Consider the following 22896-nt stretch of genomic DNA (forward strand, 5'->3'; position numbering starts at 1 on the left):
GATGACTCTGTTTATGTGTTGATATTTAGCGTTCCGTTCTCGGCTCACTCTCACGATATGGTCACTTGTGGGGATTGTGTGTGAATTAAAACACAATCATATTGTGTGCCTTTAGTTTGCATGTGATCTGGCCTAGTGGGACTGAGCTGGGATATTATGTTGAGGAAATAGCTTTTTCACTGGCTGTTCAAATGAGAGAGCTAAATCACAACTTATTGAAGAGGGAGCTTGGATGTGTGTTTATGTGTTTATGTATGGAATATCATCATAAATATGTTCCTAGTTTCTCTCTCTGGTGTTCTGCATACAGTAAGCTTGTGGGAAGCTGTTCCAGTGTGTGCTGTGTATTCTACACTTAGAGCTACTGATCTAAACTAGTGTCGTACATCAGTTTGGATTGTAGTTGTATAATCACACGAGAACCTGTGGACCAACTGGCTATGACCATATCTATATATACTGAATTAAAATTGCACAGGGGAGCCAGGCCCAGCCAATCAGACTTGAGTTTTTCACTACAAAAGGGCTTTATTACCAGCACCCCCCCCCCCCTCTTCATCAGACCTTCATCACACCTTCATCAGACCTCATCACATCTTTATCACAAACAAAAAGGTGTAATGGGTTCGCGCACACACCTTTTTGTTTGTCAGAATTCACAGCTTCTGGGAGAACGCAATGGTTCTCTCTTGATTAGTTATCACACCCTCACTCTCTTCTCTGGCTGATTTGGTCAATCAGACAGACCAACAGGGAGGGAGGGAGAGAGAGAATTTGTGCGTTACAAGGCTGGCAGTGGCAGCTTGCTGCCTGGCTGGGTGATTGTCCATCAGAGATCCTGTCTGGATTATAAATCCAATCAGAACACAGTGATTGCTGCAGCCGGATGGTGATTGGATCACAACCCACCAACGCTGCCACACTACCTCCAGGAAAACAGAGCGGGAGGGAGAGGGACGGAGAGAAAGAGCTGAGGGAGAGACAGAGGGAGAGAAATAGATGAGGGCAAGTTAGAGATAGAGGAAGGGAAAGAGAGAGAGAACCAGGAAGAGATAAAGATGTATTCACTATTCTCCTCATGCTGCCTGTAGAATGTGATTTAGCTCAGTCAGACACTCACTCAGAGACATATCTACTTTGAGGAACAATGTTCTTGTCTGGGATAGAACAGTCTGGTTTGTGATAGAGTAGTTTTGATAGAATGTCTACTCATCACAGAGTTTGTGTGAGCCACTTTCCCTATCCTGGTCCAGGTTTCATCTCACTTCATTCTAGTCAGAAGTGATATCTACTGATGATGTGATATATCTAGTGATATATAATACTGGTCTAACTGGAGAGAAAGATGTGCTGCCTGGAGCTCAACTTCATAGAACAACCATTCAACAGAAATCAGTTCTGAGATTATGATTAGTTGTGTTCAGTTCAAGCTACAGATTCATGCTGTAGAGTGCCTGGCTGTGTTTGTGCAACCGTGAGTTACCAGCTTGTTGGTTAGTATGTGTGTGAGGAACATAGTTGGCAGGTTTGCTCTCTAGGGGCAGTTTGGGAGGGCAAAGAGCCGGGGCAATGTGGGCATGGGCATCTGGTATTCCTGCCCCTCTGCAACCCTCTCTAACCCTGTTGGTACTCCTGCCCCTCTGCAACCCTCTCTAACCCTGTTGGTGCCCCTGCTGTGGCAGATGTGTGTCAAAGGGTAGAGCCACCGTGAGAAGAGGGCTGAGAGGAGCAGCAGTGAGGTAGAGGTCCTGTGGGTGAGAAGAGGGCTGAGAGGAGCAGCAGTGAGGTAGGGGTCTTGTGGGTGAGAAGAGGGCTGAGAGGAGCAGCAGTGAGGTAGGGGTCCTGTGGGTGAGAAGAGGGCTGAGAGGAGCAGCAGTGAGGTAGGGGTCCTATGGGTGAGAAGAGAGCTGAGAGGAGCAGCAGTGAGGTAGGGGTCCTGTGGGTGAGAAGAGGGCTGAGAGGAGCAGCAGTGAGGTAGGGGTCCTGTGGGTGAGAAGAGGGCTGAGAGGAGCAGCAGTGAGGTAGGGGTCCTGTGGGTGAGAAGAGGGCTGAGAGGAGCAGCAGTGAGGTAGGGGTCCTATGGGTGAGAAGAGGGCTGAGAAGAGCAGCAGTGAGGTAGGGGTCCTGTGGGTGAGAAGAGGGCTGAGCGGAGCAGCAGTGAGGTAGGGGTCCTATAGGTGAGAAGAGGGCTGAGAGGAGCAGCAGTGAGGTAGGGGTCCTATGGGTGAGAAGAGGACTGAGAGGAGCAGCAGTGAGGTAGGGGTCCTGTGGGTGAGAAGAGGGCTGAGAGGAGCAGCAGTGAGGTAGGGGTCCTGTGGGTGAGAGGAGCAGCAGTGAGGTAGGGGTCCTGTGGGTGAGAAGAGGACTGAGAGGAGCAGCAGTGAGGTAGGGGTCCTGTGGGTGAGAAGAGGACTGAGAGGAGCAGCAGTGAGGTAGGGGTCCTATGGGTGAGAAGAGGACTGAGAGGAGCAGCAGTGAGGTAGGGGTCCTGTGGGTGAGAAGAGGGCTGAGAGGAGCAGCAGTGCGGTAGGGGTCCTGTGGGTGAGAAGAGGGCTTAGAGGAGCAGCAGTGAGGTAGGGGTCCTATGGGTGAGAAGAGGGCTGAGAGGAGCAGCTGGACTGGGGAAACAGAGGTAAGATGTTGCAGTGCTCCTGTGGACCTGTGTGTTTATCTGTATGCAGAGTACAGCAGCAACTGTTCACCTGCACTACATTAACATGGACCTCAGCAGCCTGAGGTAGACCTAATGGCCTGGGGACAAAGTCACACAGCTAATAGAAATGAGAGAGAGAGATCGCTACTATGGTGATAAGTGGATGTTTTTGTTTTTTTTTGTGGTACTTTTTACCCCTTTTTCTCCCCAATTGGTAGTTACAGTTTTGTCCCATCGCTGCAACTCCCATACAGACTCGGGAGAGGCAAAGGTCGAGAACCATGCTTCCTCCGCAAAACGACCAAAACGACCACTGCTTCTTGACACACTGCTCACTTAACCCGGAAGCCAGCCGCACCAATGTGTCAGTGGGAACACTGTACAGCTGGCGACCGAAGTCAGAGTGCATGCACCCGGCCCACCACAAGCAGTCGCTAGATTGCAATGGGACATCCCGGCCGGCCAAACCCTCCCTGAACCCTGACGATGCTGGGCCAATTGTGCCCCTCCTCGTGGATCTCCCTGTCGCGGCCGGCTGCAGCACAGCCTGAGATCGATCCCGGGTCTGTAGCAAAGCCTCTAGCCCCGAGTTGCAGTGCCTTAGACCGCTGCACCACTCGGGAGGCCAGGATGAGGGGATGTTTGTACAATACTGTACTATGTATAATCCCTCTGGAGGACTGCATCACTTTTAACAATTATCCAGTACCTTTCTCTGCTCTCCCCTTCACACGATCCTAGTAACAGCTCTGTAGTTAACTTTTCTACTGTATGTCTTCTGCAGTAGAATCAGTGGTAATAAGTGGTAATAATACCTCACTTCCGGCGCCGACAGAGATGGCCGCCTCGCTTCGCGTTCCTAGGAAACTATGCAGTTTTTTGTTTTTTTACGTGTTATTTCTTACATTAGTACCCCAGGTCATCTTAGGTTTCATCACATACAGTCGAGAAGAACTACTGAATATAAGATCAGCGTCAACTCACCATCAGTACGACCAAGAATACGCTTTTCGCGACGCGGATCCTGTGTTCTGCCTTACAAACAGGACAACGGAGTGCATCCTATGCAGCGACCCAAAAAAACGACTCCGAAAAAGCGGTCTTCTGGTCAGACTCTGGAGACGGGCACACCGTGCACCATTCCCTAGCATTCTTCTTGCCAATGTCCAGTCTCTTGACAACAAGGTTGATGAAATCCGAGCAAGGGTAGCATTCCAGAGGGACATCAGAGACTGTAACGTTCTTTGCTTCACGGAAACGTGGCTTACTGGAGAGACGCTATCCGAAGCGGTGCAGCCAACAGGTTTCTCCACGCATCGCGCAGACAGGAAAAAACATCTTTCTGGTAAAAAGAGGGGCGGGGGCGTATGCCTTATGACTAACGTGACATGGTTTGATGAAAGAAACATACAAGAACTCAAATCCTTCTGTTCACCTGATTTAGAATTCCTCACAATCAAATGTAGACCGCATTATCTACCAAGAGAATTCTCTTCGATTATAATCACAGCCGTATATATCCCCCCCCAAGCAGACACATCGTTGGCTCTGAATGAACTTTATTTGACTCTTTGCAAACTGGAAACCATTTATCCGGAGGCTGCATTCATTGTAGCTGGGGATTTTAACAAGGCTAATCTGAAAACAAGACTCCCCAAATTTTATCAGCATATCGATTTGCGCAACAAGGGGTGGAAAGACCTTGGATCATTGTTACTCTAACTTCCGCGACGCATATAAGGCCCTGCCCCGCCCCCCTTTCGGAAAAGCTGACCACGACTCCATTCTGTTGATCCCTGCCTACAGACAGAAACTAAAACAAGAGGCTCCCACGCTGAGGTCTGTCCAACGCTGGTCCGACCAAGCTGACTCCACACTCCAAGACTGCTTCCATCACGTGGACTGGGACATGTTCCGTATTGCGTCAGACAACAACATTGACGAATACGCTGATTCGGTGTGCGAGTTCATTAGAACGTGCGTTGAAGATGTCGTTCCCATAGCAACGATTAAAACATTCCCTAACCAGAAACCGTGGATTGATGGCAGCATTCGTGTGAAACTGAAAGCGCGAACCACTGCTTTTAATCAGGGCAAGGTGTCTGGTAACATGACCGAATACAAACAGTGCAGCTATTCCCTCCGCAAGGCTATCAAACAAGCTAAGCGTCAGTACAGAGACAAAGTAGAATCTCAATTCAACGGCTCAGACACAAGAGGCATGTGGCAGGGTCTACAGTCAATCACAGACTACAGGAAGAAATCCAGCCCAGTCACGGACCAGGATGTCCTGCTCCCAGGCAGACTAAATAACTTTTTTGCCCGCTTTGAGGACAATACAGTGCCACTGACACGGCCTGCAACGAAAACTTGCGGTCTCTCCTTCACTGCAGCCGAGGTGAGTAAGACATTTAAACGTGTTAACCCTCGCAAGGCTGCAGGCCCAGACGGCATCCCCAGCCGCGCCCTCAGAGCATGCGCAGACCAGCTGGCCGGTGTGTTTAGGGACATATTCAATCAATCCCTATACCAGTCTGCGGTTCCCACATGCTTCAAGAGGGCCACCATTGTTCCTGTTCCCAAGAAAGCTAAGGTAACTGAGCTAAACGACTACCGCCCCGTAGCACTCACTTCCGTCATCATGAAGTGCTTTGAGAGACTAGTCAAGGACCATATCACCTCCACCCTACCTGACACCCTAGACCCACTCCAATTTGCTTACCGCCCAAATAGGTCCACAGACGATGCAATCTCAACCACACTGCACACTGCCCTAACCCATCTGGACAAGAGGAATACCTATGTGAGAATGCTGTTCATTGACTACAGCTCGGCATTCAACACCATAGTACCCTCCAAGCTCGTCATCAAGCTCGAGACCCTGGGTCTCGACCCCGCCCTGTGCAACTGGGTACTGGACTTCCTGACGGGCCGCCCCCATGTGGTGAGGGTAGGCAACAACATCTCCTCCCCGCTGATCCTCAACACTGGGGCCCCACAAGGGTGCGTTCTGAGCCCTCTCCTGTACTCCCTGTTCACCCACGACTGCGTGGCCACGCACGCCTCCAACTCAATCATCAAGTTTGCGGACGACACAACAGTGGTAGGCTTGATTACCAACAACGACGAGACGGCCTACAGGGAGGAGGTGAGGGCCCTCGGAGTGTGGTGTCAGGAAAATAACCTCACACTCAACGTCAACAAAACTAAGGAGATGATTGTGGACTTCAGGAAACAGCAGAGGGAACACCCCCCTATCCACATCGATGGAACAGTAGTGGAGAGGGTAGCAAGTTTTAAGTTCCTCGGCATACACATCACAGACAAACTGAATTGGTCCACTCACACAGACAGCATTGTGAAGAAGGCGCAGCAGCGCCTCTTCAACCTCAGGAGGCTGAAGAAATTTGGCTTGTCACCTAAAGCACTCACAAACTTCTACAGATGCACAATCGAGAGCATCCTGGCGGGCTGTATCACCGCCTGGTACGGCAACTGCTCCGCCCTCAACCGTAAGGCTCTCCAGAGGGTAGTGAGGTCTGCACAACGCATCACCGGGGGCAAACTACCTGCCCTCCAGGACACCTACACCACCCGATGTCACAGGAAGGCCATAAAGATCATCAAGGACATCAACCACCCGAGCCACTGCCTGTTCACCCCGCTATCATCCAGAAGGCGAGGTCAGTACAGGTGCATCAAAGCTGGGACCGAGAGACTGAAAAACAGCTTCTATCTCAAGGCTATCAGACTGTTAAACAGCCACCACTAACATTGAGTGGCTGCTGCCAACACACTGACACTGACTCAACTCCAGCCACTTTAATAATGGGAATTGATGGGAAATTATGTAAATATATCACTAGCCACTTTAAACAATGCTACCTTATATAATGTTACTTACCCTACATTATTCATCTCATATGCATACGTATATACTGTACTCTATATCATCGACTGTATCCTTATGTAATACATGTATCACTAGCCACTTTAACTATGCCACTTTGTTTACATACTCATCTCATATGTATATACTGTACTCGATACCATCTACTGTATCTGCCTATGCTGCTCTGTACCATCGCTCATTCATATATCCTTATGTACATATTCTTTATCCCCTCACACTGTGTACAAGACAGTAGTTTTGGAATTGTTAGTTAGATTACTTGTTGGTTATTACTGCATTGTCGGAACTAGAAGCACAAGCATTTCGCTACACTCGCATTAACATCTGCTAACCATGTGTATGTGACAAATAAAATTAGATTTGATTTGATTTGATTTGAGATAGTCTTCAATAACCCTCTTCTATGTGTGTGCTGAGCAGGTGGCAGTGAGACAGAGACCGAGAGAGAGAGCTATTAGTGGTTTGTAGTGTTTGACATGATTAATGCCCAGGTCTTTATCTGAACTCTCTCCCCTGCAGAGCTCATTTCCTCACACCTACCTAACGACGGGACTATTTTAGGCCAAGCCTCATTAATACCCAGTGATTAGATTCATTGTTTCGGAATTCTGATGGATGTCTCGCGGTTTAAAAAGTTTTTCTTTTTTAAGAGTGGAAGGATTGTCTTCTTTGAATTGTTTCTTTGAAACTAACGCGTCAGTTAATCAATATCCTAGACATTTCTCTACTGTGTCTTCAACTACTTCATGTACGTTTGTGCTAGAGATATTATGAGCCAGATTCATGTCATACTGAGTGGCAGAGCGGTCCAGCTATCTAGCTATTTATACTGTTGAAACTGTAGAGTTGAAGGGAGCGCCTTGTTTTTCAGTTGTTTAACAGACCTGCTATTTATACTGCTGCTTCCCTTCCAGCACTTCTCTTCTGTTGTTCAGCTGAACACCTGAGAGAGGAGAGGAGGGGAGAGGAGGGGAGATGAGATGAGATGAGAGGAGAGGAGAGGAGAGGAGAGGAGAGGAGGGGAGGGGAGGGGAGAGGAGAGGAGGGGAGGGGAGGGGAGGGGAGAGGAGAGGAGAGGAGGGGAGAGGAGAGGAGAGGAGGGGAGGGGAGGGGAGGGGAGAGGAGAGGAGGGGAGGGGAGGGGAGGGGAGGGGAGGGGAGAGGAGAGGAGGGGAGGGGAGAGGAGAGGAGGGGAGGGGAGAGGAGAGGAGGGGAGGGGAGAGGAGGGGAGAAGAGAGGAGGGGAGGGGAGGGGAGGGGAGGGGAGAGGAGGGGAGGGGAGGGGAGAGGAGTTCTGGTCACAAGGCAGGGGTTTTTCCCTTTCTTCTCTCTTTCATTCCTCTAGATGAGGAATCCTGCTGTGAATAACAGAGCTATTTCCTAATCAACACGATTTGTCTTTTGATTCAATATGTAGCAGCTGACAGAATCACACCATAATTCACCCCGTCACACAGTGTTAGGCTTTCTAGCTCCCTATTGCAGCACCAGGTCAGTTTATGCAAGTCTGTTCTCTAATACAGCTCTAAAGCAGCAGTGGGATGGAGATGGGTCTGAGGATGGACATTTATCAGCAGAGTGGTATTTCTATTCTTCTCATTAATTACTGGAGAGAAAGAGAGGAGGATGCTGAAAGAGACGAGAGGAAGAGGTAAAGGAATATTGATTGTAGCAGGGCCGGTTCAGAGCTGGTTTAACTGTTCCTTCATACAGATCATTGGCTTTCCAGATTACTATTAAAGAGAAACAAGGGGGTCGGGATGTCACTACGACCCTATTAAAGACACGCACACACACACACACACACACACACACACACACACACACACACACACACACACACACACACACACACACACACACACACACACACAGTCAGGAGCAATAGGCCAGGCCATGCTCCACCTTAACTATTACTCAGAAGAACAGAATAGTTGTCATCTGGCCTCCCTCCCTTTCTACTTCCCTTTTTCTCCCTCCCACCTTTCCTCTCTCCATCCCTCCATTCTTCCCTTTGTAGAGTGAATGATGTTGTTAATGACCTGTTAACTGTGGCATGCTGGCTCTCTGGGCTCAGCAGAAACACATGATAGATGAACTGGAGCTGGCATCTCCTGGGATACACATGACTATAAGGTCCCCATACTGTTGCAGTCTACAGACACTTTACTGTTACAGTCTACAGACACTTTACTGTTACAGCCTACAGACACTTTACTGTTACAGTCTACAGACACTTTACTGTTACAGTCTACAGACACTTTACTGTTACAGTCTACATACACTTTACTGTTACAGTCTATAGACACTTTACTGTTAGTCTACATACACTTTACTGTTACAGTCTACAGACACTTTACTGTTACAGTCTATAGACACTTTACTGTTAGTCTACATACACTTTACTGTTACAGTCTACAGACACTTTACTGTTAGTCTACATACACTTTACTGTTACAGTCTATAGACACTTTACTGTTAGTCTACATACACTTTACTGTTACAGTCTACAGTCACTTTACTGTTAGTCTACAGACACTTTACTGTTACAGTCTATAGACACTTTACTGTTACAGTCTACAGACACTTTACTGTTACAGTCTACAGACACTTTACTGTTACAGTCTACAGACACTTTACTGTTAGTCTACAGACACTTTACTGTTACAGTCACTTTACTGTTAGTCTACAGACACTTTACTGTTACAGTCTACAGACACTTTACTGTTAGTCTACAGACACTTTACTGTTAGTCTACAGACACTTTACTGTTACAGTCTACAGACACTTTACTGTTAGTCTACAGACACTTTACTGTTAGTCTACAGACACTTTACTGTTACAGTCTACAGACACTTTACTGTTATAGTCTACAGACACTTTACTGTTATAGTCTACAGACACTTTACTGTTATAGTCTACAGACACTTTACTGTTACAGTCTATAGACACTTTACTGTTACAGTCTACAGACACTTTACAGTTACAGTCTATAGACACTTTACTGTTACAGTCTACAGACACTTTACTGTTAGTCTACAGACACTTTACTGTTAGTTTACAGACACATTACTGTTACCGTCTACAGACACTTTACTGTTAGTTTACAGACACATTACTGTTACCGTCTACAGACACTTTACTGTTAGTCTACAGACACTTTACTCTTACACAGGGTGTCTGTGTTTACAGACTACCCACTATGCAGTGGTGTTGAGCTCAGTTGTCAATGAGGTCAGAGGCTCCCGAGATGCCAGGTCAGGTTTGGTTGGGTTTATAAGACTGGTGGGAGGTGATCTTGCCTAAGGGAGACTCACACACTAACACACTATATGCTGTACACACACACCACACACTCTCAGAACGGTCTTAATGATTACTTAAGGTCCCACTGGAACTTACATCCTGTATGAATAAAGGTAATTTACTCTCTCAGCTCTCCAGAGCAACTCAGAACGCATCATAAACAAATATAATTGAAGGAAGAGATCAGAGATTGGTGTGTGTGTCCTCCAAAAGGTGATCTCTCTCATATTCCTTCCTGAGTAGAATCTAAAACATCATCATGGCAGGGTAGCAACAAAACAATCAGACATTTTGACATGTCCTTGTCTACTAGTTATTGTTTTTCTCAAACATGTTTTCATAAACCACATTAGTCTTATTTTTCTTTCTTTCTTTCTTTCTTTCTTTCTTTCTCCCTCTTCTCCCTCTTCTCCCTCTTCTCCCTCCCTTAGTAACCTAGCATTCTCATATCGTTTAAGCGTGTTAAAGCATCAATATAGAAGCCATTGATTTTCTAAACTGTTAATGGAGGCCTTGGGGCCAGGCAAGCTCATTAAAACCATACAGATGTCAAGCTGCTGTAATGAGACTACATTAGTTTACTGGGAGCTTAACTACACTAGACTGGAAAATCCATCCGTCGCTTCCATTCTAATTGACCGATAATTATAATGGGTTTCCAGTCCTCCTCCTCCGAGAGAGAGATGTACTGTGCACTGGGGGTTTTGATATAAATGCTATAGGGTATAATCCTTAGAAGGAATGCTATGAGAGAAATGCTTCTCTCTTCAGTTCCACCTTTATTTGAAGCCCTGTTCAGTGTTGCATTGCACTTGAATTTCAATAAGAAAATTCAATAAGCACAATTTTGCCTCATCCCCCTAACAGAAGTTTTTGGGTATGAATATGAATATGTATTTTGGCTGTTTCTGGTGTAAATCACAATTAATATTCTGGCTAATATTATACAGTTTGCACTCATAAATATGTAAGATCTTAATTTGAGCCAGTTTGCTACAGCAGGAAAATAATCCTGCAGCAACAAGAAATTTGAATTTTTGTGTGGGTAAAAATTAATATACATTTTTGTAGGGGTTGATACATTTTTTGTAAGGGAAAATCAAGTCTGAAAAGTGGAAATAAAAAAACTTCAGAAGCCTTTTTAAACCTCAAATACACTACATTGTTGCAGGAAAGTTCTCCTGCAACACGGTGATCAAATTAAGATCCTACATCTGTATTGAGAGCTGAAGGTGAGAGTTCGTTGGGTTGTTTTCTACAGTGTATCTGCCAACTCTCTACTGGGCACCGTACCCTGCCATGAGTATACCAGTGTGTCTCAGCTTAACTCTCCTAAACCAAAGTTGTGTGTGTTACATGTTGCTCTGCAACAGTAGGAGTGGGATTGTAATCATGCAGGCTGGGGAGATTGTATTTATGCAGTTTTTATTGTTCCCTATCAGAGGCCAATATGCTAGCAGCAGATGCTGGCCCCCTAACTGAGCTAGATGCTACAGCAGTTACACTCGGCGCAGTGTCTGTGTGTGTGGACTAGTGTTGTCACGTTACCAACATTTTACTAACGACACGATACCAGGTCAAGTATCACGATACCAAGGGTGGAAAATTCAGTGGCCTAGCTTCCTGTTCGCCCTGTCTCCCGGACGCTTGTTCCCATTTTCTAAACATTATGCTCATAAGCTACACAAAAAAACTGTCACTGATAGTCATTCTTCTACTCAATACAGCACATATTCAATTTAACTGCACACTGTTCGCTGTATAATAGAATGCTGCATAGAATGTCTGATTTGCTCATATTTGCAAAGGCCTGCCTGTGATTTGGCTGGAGGAATGGGTGGAAGGAGTGTACATGCATAATGATCTGCATGTCATTGTGTCAGTTAGGGGAAAACACTGCATGAAACCTTCTCTAATCTTCAGAAACAGAATGTAAAGAGCACCAGAAAGTGAAAGACACTGAACAAAAATGAAGTGCATTTGGAAAGTATTCAGACCCATCGACATTTACCACGTTGTTGTATGGATTCAATTGTTTTTCCCCCTCATCAATCTACACACAATACTCTGTAATGACCAAGCAAAAGCAAATACATAAGTATTCAGACCCTTTACTCAGTACTTTGTTGAAGCACCTTTGGCAGCGATTACAGCCTTGAGTCTTCTTGGGTATGACAGTACAGGCTTGGCACACCTGTATTTGGAGAGTTTCTCCCATTCTTCTCTGCAGATCCTCTCAAGCTCTGTCAGTTTGGATGGGGAGCGTTGCTGCACAGCTATATTCAGGTCTCTACAGAGGTATTCGATCGGGCTCAAGTCCGGGCTTTGGCTGGGCCACTCAAGGACATTCGGAGACTTGTCCCGAAGCCACTCCTGCGTTATCTTGGCTGTGTGCTTAGGGTCGTTGTCCTGTTGGAAGGTGAACCTTCACCCCAGTCTGAGGTATTCAGCGCTTTGGTGCTGGTTTTCATCAAGGATCTCCTTGTATTTTGGTCCGTTCAGCTTTCCGTCGATCCTGACTAGTCTCCCATTCCCTACCTCTGAAAAACATTGCCACAGCATGATGCTGCCACCACCATGCTTCACCAGTTTTTGCCTTTTGGCAAACTCCAAGCTGGCCTTCCGTCTGCCCACTCTACCATAAAGCCCTGATTGGTGGAGTTCTGCAGAGATGGTTGTCCTTCTGGAAGGTTCTCCCATCTGTACAGAAGAACTCTGGAGCTCTGTCAGATTGACAATCGGGTTCTTGGTCATCTCCCTGACCATGACCCTTCTCCCCCGATTGCTCAGTTTGGCAGTTTGAAGGCCACTGTGTTCTTGTGGAGCTTCAATGCTGTAGAAATTTCTCATTACCCTTCTCCAGATCTGTGCCTCAACACATCTTTTTCGGACCTCTACAGACAATTCCTTCGACCTCATGGCTTGGTTTTTGCTCTGACATGCACTGTCAACTGTGGGACCTTATATAGACAGGTGTGTGCCTTTCCAAATCATGTCCAATCAATTGAATCTACCACAGGTGGACTCCAATCAAGATGTAGAAACATTTCAATGATGATCAATGGGAATAGAATGCACCTGAGCTCAATTTCGAATCTCATAGCAAAGAGTCTGAATACTTATTTAAATAAGGTATTTCTGTTTTTATTTATAAATAATTGTGTTAATAATTTCTAAAAACCTGTTTTCACTTTGTCATTATGGGGTGTTGTGTGTAGAGTGACGAGGGGAAAAATGATTTAATACATTTTAGAATTAGACTGTAATGTAACAAAATGTGGAAAAAGTCAAGTGGTCTGAATACGTCGATCGAGAACATCCCAAACATGCTCAATGGGTGACATGTCTGGTGAGTATGCAGGCCATGGAAGAACTGGGACATTTTCAGCTTTCAGGAATTGTGTACAGATCCTTACGACATGGTCGCTGTGCATTATCATGCTGAAACATGAGGTGATGGCGACGGATGGATAGCACTACAATGGGCCTTAGGATCTCATCAGGGTATCTCTGTGCATTCAAATTGCCATCGATAAAATGCAATTGTGTTCATTGTCCATGGTTTATGCTGGCCCATACCATAACCCCACAGCTACCATAGGGCACTCTGTTCACAATGTTGACATCAGCAAACCGCTTGTTCACACAACGCCATACACGCTGTCTGCCATATACCCAGTACAGTTGAAACTGGGATTCATCCAGCGTGCCAGTGTCCATGGAAAGTGAGCATTTGTCCACTGAAGTCTGTTACAAAGCCGAACTGCAGTCAGGCCAAGACCCTGGTGAAGACGATGAGCATGCAGATGAGCTTCCCAGAGACGGTTTCTGACAGTTTGTGCAGAAATTCTTCATTTGTACAAACCCACAGTTTCATCAGCTACCCAGCTGCCCTGGTGGCTGGTCTGACAATCCTGCAGGTGAAGAAGACGGATGTGGAGGTCCTGGGCTGATGTGGTTACACTTGGTCTGAGGTTGTGAGGCCGGTTAGACGTACTGCCAAATTCTCTAAAATGACATTGGAGGCGGACTTATGGTAGAAAAATCATCATTCAATTCTCTAGCAACAGCTCTGGTGGACATACCTGCAGTCAGTATGCCAATTGCCCCCTCAAAACTTGACACATCTTTATGGTGGCCTTTTATTGTCCCCAGCACAAGGTGCATTTATTCAGCTTCTTGATATTCCACACCTGTTTATCTTGGCAAAGGATAAATGCTCAGTAACAGGGATATAAACACATTTGTGCACAACATTTGAGGGAAATAAGTGGAACATTTCTGGGATCTTTTATTCCAGCTCATGAAACATGAAACCAACACTTTACATGTTGCATTTATATTGTTGTTCATATAGTTATGTCTATATGAATACTACCTTTTGAAGCACGTCTCATAAGTAGCAGACCCTTTTCCTGTGCCATTCAAATGTGCCTAAACCAAATGTCAAGTTACCAGGTTGTTAGCTAGCTAGGTAACATGACTGAACAATGTTGTTTGTTATCAAACCAATAATTAGCCAGCTGGGATTAGTTAGAAACAACCCATGACTTGGTTTGTGAAATTCTATCAAATACACTCCAAATCGCGCAGGAAGGAAAAAAAGGTAGCTCCAGTTGTAGGAGTGACATTTTTTAGCCGTTTGAGACAAGCCCTTGTCTTGGCTGTAAAGCTGCAAGTATAGCTGCGTTTTTCCTCTTTGCCACTGCTGCATGACAGTGAACTTGCAAACAAACGCCTCAGACTGGCCTGTGCTCTTTGTTATATCTGGGATGAAATTATATACAATGTATCAACTTGGCTCACTCTGTGCACTGCTCCAATGTAACAATTCTATTTAACAACTGACAGAGGAATAGATGTGCATGAGGAGCGGATGGAGAGAAGCAGGTAAGTGAGGGTTGGTATGGGATACGGTTGGCTGATTTACAGCTGCCACACCTGATATGTGCTTAGTTAAATAAAGGTGAAATACATGAAAATGAAGTGGATATTACTGGACCGGTTCAATAAAAATATACTAAACTTATAAACATTTTATAAAAGGCGCGGTACGGTATACCGTGCAACACTAGTGTGGACAGGGTCATCTGCTCACTTAGATGTTATTTATCTACAGGTTTGTGGGTGATAACACCCCATTGAGATGAATGGGGTATTTCCAGGGACAAAAATAACAACATACACACACAAGTACAAACGCACACATACCACAACATTAATGATGTGACATGTAGCCTACTATGTAAAGTAATGTGTAGCCTAATAAGTTGTCAGCTTTGTGTATGTTTCTGTCGATGTTATGATAATTATTTTGTGTGTGTGTGTGTGTGAGAAAATGAAGTGACCTTTCAGCTGACTCATTATGCAAAATAAATCAGCTAATTTCAATCAGCCATGATATTATGTTGTTGTTCAATTTTAGCTTACATTTGGGAAGCCTTACTAGCCTGAAAGGCTATTATGTTCTTCATTATTAAGAACAAACCAAGCATTGAAATAGATCAGGAGGCAGAATTAGTTTAAGCTCACAGCACTAAACTGCCTGCTGGAAATGCAGCCTCGACACGAAGGTGATATGACTGTAGGAAACATCCATCAGTCCAGTTACTGATGGATCTGAAATAAACAGAGGAGTTTTAATCATCACACTGTGGGTACGGGTTAGTTCACTTTTGAGAAGAGTTTGTAATTCTCATAATAGTGTTTATTGTCCTGTTTTCCTTTACTGATATTTACTTGTCATTTTTCAGGCCCACATTCCTGTATTGTCATTTTGTGCCAGCATGGTAATGTAAGACAAATGTGGGCGATAGCATGCTATTAAGGCCTACCTGACACCACTTGTTTATAATGGGGATAGTATATTCCACTGGCTTCCCGCCACATAGGGTATCTAAATCAGTTTGTTTCATCTTTTGGGATGAGAAGGAGGGGACAAGATGTGTATGGTATTCTATGTCAAGTCAGGGCTGACTAAAGCCACTTAAAGTGTCTTTCTTCTAATGATTGATGATTACTCTCTGCTCCTTTTTTCCAATAAATCCTGCACCTATTTGAAATCTTCTTGCCGTCATAACCTACCCCCTACCTTGGCCGTTACACAGTACAGTTTGACATCCCTAAAAAGAAAGTGTTCACCATCTATTTTGAAAGGTTTTCATAACACCGGTATTTATGTAGATAAATCTTAGCGAACTGTTTACCATGTTGAGTTAATAGGATATTAATTAGTGAGAGGCTGATATCACCTGCCGGTGGCTGTAGTCAAGCCCTGGGACAATATTTACTCAGCACTAATGTAATCAACACACGACTAATATGATTTATATCAACACAGCTAACTAACCGAATCTCCCAGGTATACCTGTTGTCACTGGAGGATCCACAGACGCTAGTATGACCGTAAAACCCCTAATATTTGATATTAAGATAATTGGATGCTCCAGGCTTATCTCTAGGAAAGCAAAGCCTTTCCTGTAAAATGATGAAGCATATAATCAGAAGCTGGTGTCAGCCTTCCATCACTACTCAGATTAAATGGAAAGATGGCACCAACAGAGAGGGCTGCCTCGCTTCTAGTTCTTAGGAAACTTTGCAGTATTTCGTTTTTTATGTAGTATTCCTTACATCGTTTTAGCCCAGAATTTTTGGGGGACGTACAGTATATTTATATATTCTTAATTCCATTCCTTACTTAGATTTGTGTGTATTGGGTATATGTTGGAATTGTTAGATATTACTTGTTAGATATTGCTGCACTTGTTGGAACTAGAAGCACAAGAATTTTCGCTACACCCACAATAACATCTGCTAAACACGTGTAAGTGACCAATAAAATTTGATTTGATGTTAGTAGTTGAACACCTGACCCCTAATATTCTCTCTGATTGTTCCCTCCAGGTCCCTTTATGGTGGGCATGCTGAAGAAGGACTGGGCAGCTCAGAACAGCATTGCCCTGTCGTGGCTGGAGCCAGAACAGATCTCCCTCCTGGTGGTCGACTATGAGGTCAAGTACTACGAGAAGGAACATGAGGAGTTGAGCTACTCGTCGACGCGGACCAAAGCCCCCAGTGTGATCATCACAGGGTTAAAGCCCTCCACCTGCTACGTCTTCAGCCTGAGAACACGCACCTCCGCTGGACACAGCGCCTACAGCCCCAAATACGAGTATGAGACCACGGACGACAGTGAGTACCTCATACCGCCCTCTCTGTCTGTTTCATGACCCCTAACACTTAACCCTAGATGTAATCAATGAAAAGATAAATACATGAACTTGCCAATGTGCTCGTGATGCTGTTTGTGTTTATATTGACTTTTAGAGAGGCTTTACAGCTGACATTGAAGTTGACAGAGTGTACTGATGTATAGGGTGTACAGATGAGTCATTGATCGCTCATGCACTTTTCTACCTGTATTTATTGTCTGTATATGTCCTTTTCTATGCTTTATTGTGTGTTTTTATGTATACACAGAACCACAACCAAAGTGTTCCCACAGGGATAATAAAGCCATGCTGAATACTAACATACAGACCTGTGTTTGTGGTTCTGTCCTATATACTTGGTCAGTTCTTAAAGGGGTTCTTTTTTACTGTACCAGGGTTTTTATCTTAGAGGTGCCAGAACTCAAGCAGTAGAAATATAGAGGTGTAGGTTCTCTATACTGGTCGGTCAGCACCAGTCCACTCCAACCACTGATCTGGCCTCAGTGGTGTCTCCTATCTCCTCCTCCTCTCCTCCTCTTTTCCCCCTCATCTATCCAGCTGAAGAGCTTTCTTTATCTAGTGGATCAGACAGTCCTGGCCTGCCTTTGTTCTGCCCTTTAATCAAGGAGAAAATACCCTCTCCCTCCCTCCCCTCCTTACCTCCCTCCCTTCTCTCCCCTGTATCCCTCCCTTTCTGCTTGTCCCCGCCCTCTCCATACCTGTTCTGCCTCTCCTCCTATCTAACCTCTTCCTTCCCCATCTACAGTGCCTTCTGAACGTATTCAGACGCCTAGACTTTTTCCACATGTTGTTACGTGACAGCCTTATTCTAAAATGGATGAAATAAATAAAACATCCTCATCAATCTACACACACACCACCCCATAATGAAAAGCAAAAACAGGTTTTTAGAAATGTTTGCTAATTTATAAAAAATAAAAACTGCAATACCTTATTTACATAATTATTCAGACCTTTTGCTTTGACACTCGAAATTGAGCTCAGATGCATCCTGTTTCAATTGATAATGCTTGATGTTTTTACAACTTGATTGGTGTCCATCTGTGGTAAATTCAATTGATTGGACATGATTTGGAAAGGCACACACCTGTCTGTATAAGGTCCCTAAGTTGACAGTGCATGTCAGAGCAAAAACCAAGCCATAAGGTCAAAGGAATTGTCCGTAGAGCGCCAAGACAGGATTGAGTTGAGGCACAGATCTGGAGAAGGGTACCAAAAAATGTCTGCAGCATTGAAGGTCCCCAAGAACACAGTGTTCTCCATCATTCTTAAATGGAAGAAGTCTGGAACCACCAAGACTCAGCCTAGAGCTAGCCGCCCGGACAAACTGAGCAATCGGGGGAGAAGGGCCTTGGTCAGGGAGGTGACCAAGAACCCGATGGTCACTCTGACAGCGCTCTAGAGTTGGGAGAACCTTCCAGAAGGACAACCATCTCTGCAGCACTCCACCAATCAGGGCTTTATGGTAGAGTGGCCAGACAGAAGCCACTCCTCAATAAAAGGCACATGACAGCCAGCTTGGAGTTTGTCAAAAGGCACCTAAAAACTCTCATGAGAAACAAGGTTATCTGGTCTGATGAAACCATGATTGAACTCTTTGGCCTGAATTCCAAGCATCAGGTCTGGAGGAAACCTGGCACCATTTTTACATTGAAGTGCGGTGGTGGCAGCATCATGCTGTGGGGATGTTTTTCAGCAGCAGGGACTGGGAGACTAGTCAGGATCGAGGGAAAGATGAACGGAGCAATGTACAGAGATCCTTGATGAAAACCTGATCAAGAGAGTTCAGGACTTCAGTCTAGGGCGAAGGTTCATCAGGTTCAACAGGACCACGACCCTAAGCACACAGCCAAGATAACACAGAAGTGGCTTCGGGACAAGTCTCTGAATGTCCTTGAGTGGCCCAGCCAGAGCTCGGACTTCAACCTGATCAAACCTCTCTGGAGAGAGCTGGAAATAGCTGTGCAGCGACGCTCCCCGTCCAAACTGACAGAGCTTAAGAGGATCTGCAGAGAAGAATGGGAGAAGCTTCACAAATACAGGAGTGCCAAGTTTGTAGTGTCATACCCAAGAGGGCTCTAGGCTGTAATCGCTGCCAAAGGTGCTTCAACAAAGTACTGAGTAAAGGGTCTGAAAACCTATGTGAATGTGTTATTTCCGGGGTTTAAAAAAAACAACATTTGCTACATTTTCTAAAAAACAGTTTTTATTTTGTCATTATGGTATCGTGTGTAGATTGATGAGGGAAAAAGTGTTTAAAACATTTTAGAAAAAGGCTGTAACGTAACTAAATGTGGAAAAACTCAAGTGGTCTTGAGTACTTTCCAAAGGCATGACAGTCATGACAGCCCTTTAGATTCAACCCTTTCACACACATCCACACAAACACACAGGCCTCGGTCTCATTAGCGTCAATCAGGCCCGACTGCTTAGTTAGGCTTCCGAGTGTGTGTGAACTCCTGGTCAGGAGAACCGTCCTGTGAAGTCATCTACCCCTCTGATCAGCTGTGTTCCTTTCTCCCCGTCTGACTGGCAATTATCTCTGTCCTGACCCCAGCTACATATACACTCTCGCGCACACACACACACACACACACACACACACACACACACACACACACACACACACACACACACACACACACACACATTCCGACCTTCACACATTCAAGCGTACACACACACACTTACAAACATATTGGCACCGATCCTCACACATCCACGCATACTTGCGGGCACACAAATGCTGTCACGTCTGGGTTGGGGGCTACGCATCCTGATCTCCAATTCATATTCATTAAGTGTAAAATTTTGTAGAAATACGTTTTGCTAATAGCAATCATCTTTCAATTATGTGGGATTCGTTAGCCCTGTGAAGAAACAGAGAGAAGGGAAAATAATGAATATCAAATGTGGCTAATTTTGAGACTAAATCACAATTTCATGAATGAATAATATTAATGAAATGGCACCAAGCATATGAATGATTCCTTTTAAAATAGAATGGTTGTCTTTCAGACCAAGAGTTCATCAATCTCTCCATATTCATTTCAAATTAATTAATACTAACAATATCAATTATTACTAATAAAAGTGATTTTCTCTCCTCAGTCTGATTTGATAAAGATGTTTTAAAAGTGGTATAGTTATTGTCTTATGACTTTCTTCTGACTTAATCATGTGAATGTATCTTGTTTTTGTGATGTCATCTCTCTTCCAGTAATATGGCTGTATGTCTATACTGTAAATCACTTAATACGTCCAGATAATAATCAATCAATTGATTTGTCCCCTCCCCGTAGCGTCGGACATGGCGTCAGACCAGGGTCAGGTGTTGGTGATCGTCACGGCAGCCGTGGGAGGCTTCACTCTCCTCATCATCCTCACCCTCTTCTTCCTCATCACCGGACGGTAAGACACACACACACACACACACACACACACACACACACACACACACACACACACACACACACACTTAGGTTCTTGGGAGATGTCCCAAGGGACTAGTAGGTCAGCACTACAGACAGGGCTGTAGGATAGTTCAGCACCATGGACAGCACTAAAGGTGTCTTCAGGAGCATTGACAGGGCTGTAGGATAGTTCAGCACCATGGACAGCTCAGCACCATGGACAGCACTAAATGATGTGACTTCTGGAGCACTGAGAGGGCTATAGTATAGTTCAGCACCATGGACAGCACTAAAGGTGTCTTCAGTAGCATTGACAGGGCTGTAGGATAGTTCAGCACCATGGACAGCACCAGACAGGAAAAGGCGAAGCGAGAGGGATAACTTGGCCAAAAATCTGTCTTCTCGAGCAGGTGGCGTTGTTCCGTTTCTTTCGCTCACCAAGGGAGGAGTTTTTATATACAGTAGAGGTCAATGAGAGAATGTCGAATTTGGTCAGCAAAAAATGTAATGACTTATTTGCTACATAGGTTTATTTGATCAAATAAATTTTTTGGAGTGCTTAGGTTGCTACGAGTGTACTGATATAAGTAGGACACATGACATCCCGGCAAATTTGAGAAAAAACAATTTATATCGAAGTTGTCTTGAGATGCCTATGCATACAGTATTCATGACATGAGGCTAGTAGCATAGCATCTCTCTCCATTAATGCAGGCGGTTGACGTCAACACCCCTCATCAAATATTCAAGTATTAAAATAACGAGATGTAGTTGTCTTCAGTAGCACTGACAGGGCTGTAGGAAAGTTCAGCACCACACTACTGTGGACAGCTCCCTCTGTACTGAGAGGCCTACATACAGTAATACAATGGCATTTCACACTTCATTTTAAAAAGTACCCAAAGAACAATTAAAAGTAGGATGTGATGAAACCTTTGAGATGACCTTCCAGTCTATGTAGGTGTTAAGTCTGTTCTGAAAAGCTTTCTAAATAAGGGAGGCACTGTGAATTTAGATAAGTAGCATCAAACAGGAACCAGTTGAACCAGGACTGTCCCTCAATCCTCATGTGTGTATCTGTCTATGTATAGGTGACCGTCCGGCCTGTGTAGGGGTGGGCCTATCTCTGTACTCTAAACCCACACTGCTGCTCTTCACTTCTTTCAACACTCATCCCTCTCTTTCCTCACTCTCTGATCCCTCTCTGTCCTCTCATCATTCTGTCTATGCTCCTCTCTCGTTTGTCTCTTTGCACTTTCTCCTCTCATCCTCTCCTCATTCTCTCCTCTTTTATCAGTGGAAACACTGGCTTCAGCATGTAGTAATGACTCAGTGGATATTAGGGTAGAGAGTAGGTTGAATTACATTGACTTTTAGATTAAAGCTCTGGGCAGGGTTTGATATTGAAAGGTGTGTGTGTGTGTGTGTGTGTGTGTGTGTGTGTGTGTGTGTGTGTGTGTGTGTGTGTGTGTGTGTGTGTTTGAGCGTGAGTGTTCGTGAATATCCTAGAATAGCCTTTAAAGCCACAGCACTATCCTTTACACCCTTTTTTGAGAACACCTTTGAAAAATAGTTTGTGTCTGTCTGTGTGTCCGTTCAGTCTTTGTGTGTTTTCAAAGCCAGTGATTCAGTGATAGAGTGGTGCTAGACAGGTCTGATAAAGGAGCTTTAATCAACACACTGACCCCATCACTGGCGGTGCTACAGTCAATAGACAAATCTAAAGAGATGAGACGAGTATCCAAGATGGTGTAGATGTTTGTTTTTGTCCCGTGTAAATATTCAGTTTTTCTTTTTGTTTTTTTGTATACATTTCAATATATTTCAATCTCTTTTTTTCCATTTTCGGATTAAATATACCTTCCTGCAACCCGCCTCACCTAATGTGGTACGGATCTGCTATTTTTTAGACCTTATAACTGGACCTCCATCAGCAGCTAGCCAGCTAATTAGCTACTAGCTATTTAGTCATTGTTAGCCACTGCTAGCGGTCTTTAACTTTTAGCTCAGACACCAGCCGCTTTAGCCCTGATAGCCCGGATAATACCTGCCAGTCTGCACAGCGCGATATCAGCCCTGAGCATATCTGACTGCTTTTTTACATTTCTGGATTCCTGCCGCATGCTCTGGACCATCACACTGGATCATCGCAGCTAGCTAGCTGCTAACGAGTGACTATTGTGGCTAACGCCTCTCTTGCCAATTGGCCTGGACCCTTGTCAACATGGAGCCCCACCGATCCATCACGACTGATCTGCTGATGTAATTCAGCCGATGTGCTCTCAACCGGCCTCTGCGTCGTGGATGTCGGTGAAGACCTATCTGCTAGCCCCGACCCGCTAGCTTTTCTCCTGCTCGCCTAGCATAGTAACGACTACGGA

At 44.9% G+C, this 22896-nt stretch overlaps 1 protein-coding gene across 1 annotated transcript in view; it reads left to right on the top strand.

Annotated features, from left to right (window-relative positions):
• Positions 1–22896, top strand: part of LOC139380743 (ephrin type-A receptor 6-like) — a 193992-nt gene that overhangs the window by 145541 nt on the left and 25555 nt on the right. Inside the window, exons 9-10 of the mRNA XM_071123725.1 lie at positions 16774–17061; positions 20405–20513. Coding sequence (XP_070979826.1) covers positions 16774–17061; positions 20405–20513 — 397 coding nt within the window. The remainder of the gene's footprint in view (positions 1–16773; positions 17062–20404; positions 20514–22896) is intronic.

Source organism: Oncorhynchus clarkii, chromosome 22 (genome assembly GCF_045791955.1).
Source record: "Oncorhynchus clarkii lewisi isolate Uvic-CL-2024 chromosome 22, UVic_Ocla_1.0, whole genome shotgun sequence".
NCBI classification, from domain to species: Eukaryota; Metazoa; Chordata; class Actinopteri; order Salmoniformes; family Salmonidae; genus Oncorhynchus; species Oncorhynchus clarkii.